The 6,753-nt window shown below is 51.3% G+C and overlaps 2 protein-coding genes across 2 annotated transcripts in view; both read left to right on the top strand.

Annotated features, from left to right (window-relative positions):
• Positions 1-134: 134 nt before the first annotated feature.
• On the top strand, positions 135-1,601 carry LOC118425008 (flocculation protein FLO11-like; the record flags this gene model as incomplete). The annotated part of the gene is made up of 2 exons (XM_035833823.1): positions 135-674; positions 1,329-1,601. Coding segments are annotated over 2 exons (813 nt in total), but the record flags the coding sequence as incomplete, so codon positions are not given.
• Positions 1,602-4,717: 3,116 nt separating this feature from the next.
• LOC118425006 (flocculation protein FLO11-like) overlaps positions 4,718-6,753 on the top strand; it is a gene marked incomplete at its 3' end in the record, with an annotated part of 3,101 nt that continues 1,065 nt past the window's right edge. Inside the window, exon 1 of the mRNA XM_035833822.1 lies at positions 4,718-4,722. Coding sequence (XP_035689715.1) covers positions 4,718-4,722 — 5 coding nt within the window. The remainder of the gene's footprint in view (positions 4,723-6,753) is intronic.

The raw sequence follows: 6,753 nt of genomic DNA, 5'->3' as shown, positions 1-6,753 counted from the left end.
GTGCCACAACCACAATCCTTGGCACGTCGGAAGGTCATACCACCCTATCGCAGACCACGTGGTATCCGTCCACGGCCACAACATACGGCATCAAAACGACCACAAGCAGCCAAGGAACGTCAGTGCCAACGACAACGCTTGCAGAATCTACATCGGCAGACCAAAGTAGCACCCAAAGAACAACATTTCGTACAGTGCCTGCAACCACTGAGCGAAGCACTGCTACATCAACTCTGCTTGAGACCACAGTGGCTAGTACAACTACAGAGCAGACAAGCACAATTGGCTTGTCTTCCGCAGCATCTTCGACAGAACCTGCTCGAAGTACTCTTCTCAGTACTTCTGAAGGGTATTCAACTGGACAGTCCACAGAATATTCTTCAGCAGGCACCACCCTTGAACCAAGCTCCACCACTAGCAGATCAAGAACGTCAGTCCAGTCGACAACGTTTTCAGAATCTACAGCGGTGGACCAAGGTACGACGGCACAAAGAACCACAGTCCCTACACTGTCGGTAACGACAGAACAAAGCACCTTGACCTCAACCTTGGCAGAGACCACAGTGGCTAGTACAACAACGGAGAGGGCTAGCACATTTAAATCGTCTTTTGCCACGACAACGCTTTCTGAATCGACACCGGTGGACGAAAGCACGACCGCGCAAAGAACGACAGTTCCTGATCGGGGCGATAGGGAACACACACCGTGTTAGACCTCAACCTTGCCAGAGACCACCGTGGCAAGTACAACAACGGAGAGGCCTAGTACGTTTGAATCGTCTGTAGCCACGTCTACAGCACCAAGGGCCACAAGCACAATCCTTGGCACGTCGTAAGGTCATACCACCCTATCGCAGAGCACGTGGTATCCGTCCACGGACACAACATACGGCATGAAAACGACCACAAGCAGCCAAGGAACGTCAGTGCCAACGACAACGCTTGCCGAATCTACATCGGCAGACCAAAGTAGCACCACGCAAAGAACCACATTTCGTACAGTGCCTGCAACCACTGAGCGAAGCACTGCTACATCAGCTCTGCTTGAGACCACAGTGGCTAGTACAACTACAGAGCAGACAAGCACAATTGGCTTGTCTTCCGCAGCATCTTCGACAGAACCTGCTCGAAGTACTCTTCTCAGTACTTCTGAAGGGTATTCAACTGGACAGTCCACAGAATATTCTTCAGCAGGCACCACCCTTGAACCAAGCTCCACCACTAGCAGATCAAGAACGTCAGTCCATTCGACAACGTTTTCACAATCTACAGCGGTGGACCAAGGTACGACGGCACAAAGAACCACAGTCCCTACACTGCCGGTAACGACAGAACAAAGCACCTTGACCTCAACCTTGGCAGAGACCACAGTGGCTAGTACAACAACGGAGAGGGCTAGCACATTTAAATCGTCTTTTGCCACGACAACGCTTTCTGAATCGACACCGGTGGACGAAAGCACGACCGCGCAAAGAACGACAGTTCCTACTCTGGCGGTAACAACAGAGCAAAGCACTTTGACCTCAACCTTGCCAGAGACCACCGTGGCAAGTACAACAACGGAGAGGCCTAGTACGCTTGAAGTTTTTTCCACGTTCTAAAACACCCAGTTGTCACAACCACAATCCTTGGCACGTCGGAAGGTCATACCACCCTATCGCAGACCACGTGGTATCCGTCCACGGACACAACATACGGCATGAAAACGACCACAAGCAGCCAAGGAACGTCAGTGCCAACGACAACGCTTGCCGAATCTACATCGGCAGACCAAAGTAGCACCCAAAGAACAACATTTCGTACAGTGCCTGCAACCACTGAGCGAAGCACTGCTACATCAACTCTGCTTGAGACCACAGTGGCTAGTACAACTACAGAGCAGACAAGCACAATTGGCTTGTCTTCCGCAGCATCTTCGACAGAACCTGCTCGAAGTACTCTTCTCAGTACTTCTGAAGGGTATTCAACTGGACAGTCCACAGAATATTCTTCAGCAGGCACCACCCTTGAACCAAGCTCCACCACTAGCAGATCAAGAACGTCAGTCCAGTCGACAACGTTTTCAGAATCTACAGCGGTGGACCAAGGTACGACGGCACAAAGAACCACAGTCCCTACACTGCCGGTAACGACAGAACAAAGCACCTTGACCTCAACCTTGGCAGAGACCACAGTGGCTAGTACAACAACGGAGAGGGCTAGCACATTTAAATCGTCTTTTGCCACGACAACGCTTTCTGAGTCGACACCTGTGGACGAAAGCACGATCGCGCAAAGAACGACAGTTCCTACTCTGGCGGTAACAACAGAGCAAAGCACTTTGACCTCAACCTTGCCAGAGACCACCGTGGCAAGTACAACAACGGAGAGGCCTAGTACGTTTGAATCGTCTGTAGCCACGTCTACAACACCAAGTGCCACAACCACAATCCTTGGCACGTCGGAAGGTCATACCACCCTATCGCAGACCACGTGGAGTCCGTCCACGGACACAACATACGGCATGAAAACGACCACAAGCAGCCAAGGAACGTCAGTGCCAACGACAACGCTTGCCGAATCTACATCGGCAGACCAAAGTAGCACCACGCAAAGAACAACATTTCGTACAGTGCCTGCAACCACTGAGCGAAGCACTGCTACATCAACTCTGCTTGAGACCACAGTGGCTAGTACAACTACAGAGCAGACAAGCACAATTGGCTTGTCTTCCGCAGCATCTTCGACAGAACCTGCTCGAAGTACTCTTCTCAGTACTTCTGAAGGGTATTCAACTGGACAGTCCACAGAATATTCTTCAGCAGGCACCACCCTTGAACCAAGCTCCACCACTAGCAGATCAAGAACGTCAGTCCATTCGACAACGTTTTCAGAATCTACACCGGTGGACCAAGGTACGACGGCACAAAGAACCACAGTCCCTACACTGCCGGTAACGACAGAACAAAGCACCTTGACCTCAACCTTGGCAGAGACCACAGTGGCTAGTACAACAACGGAGAGGGCTAGCACATTTAAATCGTCTTTTGCCACGACAACGCTTTCTGAATCGACACCGCTGGACGAAAGCACGACCGCGCAAAGAACGACAGTTCCTACTCTGGCGGTAACAACAGAGCAAAGCACTTTGACATCAACCTTGCCAGAGACCACCGTGGCAAGTACAACAACGGAGAGGCCTAGTACGTTTGAATCGTCTGTAGCCACGTCTACCATACCAAGTGCCACAACCACTATCATTGGCACGTCGGAAGGTCATACCACCCTATCGCAGACCACGTGGTATCCATCCACGGACACAACATACGGCATCAAAACGACCACAAGCAGCCAAGGGACGTCAGTGCCAACGACAACGCTTGCCGAATCTACATCGGCAGACCAAAGTAGCACCACGGAAAGAACCACCTTCCGCACAGTGCCTGCAACCACTGAGCGAAGCACTGCTACATCAACTCTGCTTGAGACCACAGTGGCTAGTACAACTACAGAGCAGACAAGCACAATTGGCTTGTCTTCCGCAGCATCTTCGACAGAACCTGCTCGAAGTACTCTTCTCAGTACTTCTGAGGGGTATTCAACTGGACAGTCCACAGAATATTCTTCAGCAGGCACCACCCTTGAACCAAGCTCCACCACTAGCAGATCAAGAACGTCAGTCCATTCGACAACGTTTTCAGAATCTACACCGGTGGACCAAGGTACGACGGCACAAAGAACCACAGTCCCTACACTGCCGGTAACGACAGAACAAAGCACCTTGACCTCAACCTTGGCAGAGACCACAGTGGCTAGTACAACAACGGAGAGGGCTAGCACATTTAAATCGTCTTTTGCCACGACAACGCTTTCTGAATCGACACCGGTGGACGAAAGCACGACCGCGCAAAGAACGACAGTTCCTACTCTGGCGGTAACAACAGAGCAAAGCACTTTGACCTCAACCTTGCCAGAGACCACCGTGGCAAGTACAACAACGGAGAGGCCTAGTACGTTTGAATCGGCTGTAGCCACGTCTACAACACCAAGTGCCACAGCCACTATCCTTGGCACGTCGGAAGGTCATACCACCCTATCGCAGACCACGTGGTATCCATCCACGGACACAACATACGGCATGAAAACGACCACAAGCAGCCAAGGAACGTCAGTGCCAACGACAACGCTTGCCGAATCTACATCGGCAGACCAAAGTAGCACCACGCAAAGAACAACATTTCGTACAGTGCCTGCAACCACTGAGCGAAGCACTGCTACATCAACTCTGCTTGAGACCACAGTGGCTAGTACAACTACAGAGCAGACAAGCACAATTGGCTTGTCTTCCGCAGCATCTTCGACAGAACCTGCTCGAAGTACTCTTCTCAGTACTTCTGAGGGGTATTCAACTGGACAGTCCACAGAATATTCTTCAGCAGGCACCACCCTTGAACCAAGCTCCACCACTAGCAGATCAAGAACGTCAGTCCATTCGACAACGTTTTCAGAATCTACACCGGTGGACCAAGGTACGACGGCACAAAGAACCACAGTCCCTACACTGCCGGTAACGACAGAACAAAGCATCTTGACCTCAACCTTGGCAGAGACCACAGTGGCTAGTACAACAACGGAGAGGCCTAGTACGTTTGAATCGTCTGTAGGCACGTCTACAACACCAAGTGCCACAACCACAATCCTTGGCACGTCGGAAGGTCATACCACACTATCGCAGACCATGTGGTATCCGTCCACGGACACAACATACGGCATGAAAACGACCACAAGCAGCCAAGGAACGTCAGTGCCAACGACAACGCTTGCCGAATCTACATCGGCAGACCAAAGTAGCACCACGCAAAGAACCACATTTCGTACAGTGCCTGCAACCACTGAGCGAAGCACTGCTACATCAACTCTGCTTGAGACCACAGTGGCTAGTACAACTACAGAGCAGACAAGCACAATTGGCTTGTCTTCCGCAGCATCTTCGACAGAACCTGCTCGAAGTACTCTTCTCAGTACTTCTGAGGGGTATTCAACTGGACAGTTCACAGAATATTCTTCAGCAGGCACCACCCTTGAACCAAGCTCCACCACTAGCAGATCAAGAACGTCAGTCCATTCGACAACGTTTTCAGAATCTACACCGGTGGACCAAGGTACGACGGCACAAAGAACCACAGTCCCTACACTGCCGGTAACGACAGAACAAAGCACCTTGACCTCAACCTTGGCAGAGACCACAGTGGCTAGTACAACAACGGAGAGGGCTAGCACATTTAAATCGTCTTTTGCCACGACAACGCTTTCTGAATCGACACCGGTGGACGAAAGCACGACCGCGCAAAGAACGACAGTTCCTACTCTGGCGGTAACAACAGAGCAAAGCACTTTGACCTCAACCTTGCCAGAGACCACCGTGGCAAGTACAACAACGGAGAGGCCTAGTACGTTTGAATCGTCTGTAGCCACGTCTACAACACCAAGTGCCACAGCCACTATCCTTGGCACGTCGGAAGGTCATACCACCCTATCGCAGACCACGTGGTATCCATCCACGGACACAACATACGGCATGAAAACGACCACAAGCAGCCAAGGAACGTCAGTGCCAACGACAACGCTTGCCGAATCTACATCGGCAGACCAAAGTAGCACCACGCAAAGAACCACCTTCCGCACAGTGCCTGCAACCACTGAGCGAAGCACTGCTACATCAACTCTGCTTGAGACCACAGTGGCTAGTACAACTACAGAGCAGACAATCAAAATTGGCTTGTCTTCCGCAGCATCTTCGACAGAACCTGCTCGAAGTACTCTTCTCAGTACTTCTGAAGTGTATTCAACTGGACAGTCCACAGAATATTCTTCAGCAGGCACCACCCTTTGAACCAAGCTCCACCACTAGCAGATCAAGAACGTCAGTCCATTCGACAACGTTTTCAGAATCTACACCGGTGGACAAAGGTACGACGGCACAAAGAACCACAGTCTCTACACTGTCGGTAACGACAGAACAAAGCACATTGACCTCAACCTTGGCAGAGACCACAGTGGCTAGTACAACAACGGAGAGGGCTAGCACATTTAAATCGTCTTTTGCCACGACAACGCTTTCTGAATCGACACCGGTGGACGAAAGCACGACCGCGCAAAGAACGACAGTTCCTACTCTGGCGGTAACAACAGAGCAAAGCACTTTGACCTCAACCTTGCCAGAGACCACCGTGGCAAGTACAACAACGGAGAGGCCTAGTACGTTTGAATCGTCTGTAGCCACGTCTACAACACCAAGTGCCACAGCCACTATCATTGGCACGTCGGAAGGTCATACCACCCTATTGCAGACCACGTGGTATCCGTCCACAACCACAACATATGGCATGAAAACGACCACAAGCAGCCAAGGAACGTCAGTGCCAACGACAACGCTTGCCGAATCTACATCGGCAGACCAAAGTAGCACCACGCAAAGAACCACCTTCCGCACAGTGCCTGCAACCACTGAGCGAAGCACTGCTACATCAACTCTGCTTGAGACCACAGTGGCTAGTACAACTACAGAGCAGACAAGCACAATTGGCTTGTCTTCCGCAGCATCTTCGACAGAACCTGCTCGAAGTACTCTTCTCAGTACTTCTGAGGGGTATTCAACTGGACAGTCCACAGAATGCTCTGGAGTCGTGGACGCCACTTGAACCAAGCTCCACCACTAGCAGATCAAGAACGTCAGTCCAGTCGACAACGTTTTCAGAATCTACAGCGGTGGAC

This window comes from Branchiostoma floridae, chromosome 10, assembly GCF_000003815.2.
Source record: "Branchiostoma floridae strain S238N-H82 chromosome 10, Bfl_VNyyK, whole genome shotgun sequence".
In the NCBI taxonomy this organism is placed as follows: domain Eukaryota; kingdom Metazoa; phylum Chordata; class Leptocardii; order Amphioxiformes; family Branchiostomatidae; genus Branchiostoma; species Branchiostoma floridae.
Note: the sequence above shows the minus strand (reverse complement) of the source record. Positions and strands in the feature narration are given on the sequence as shown.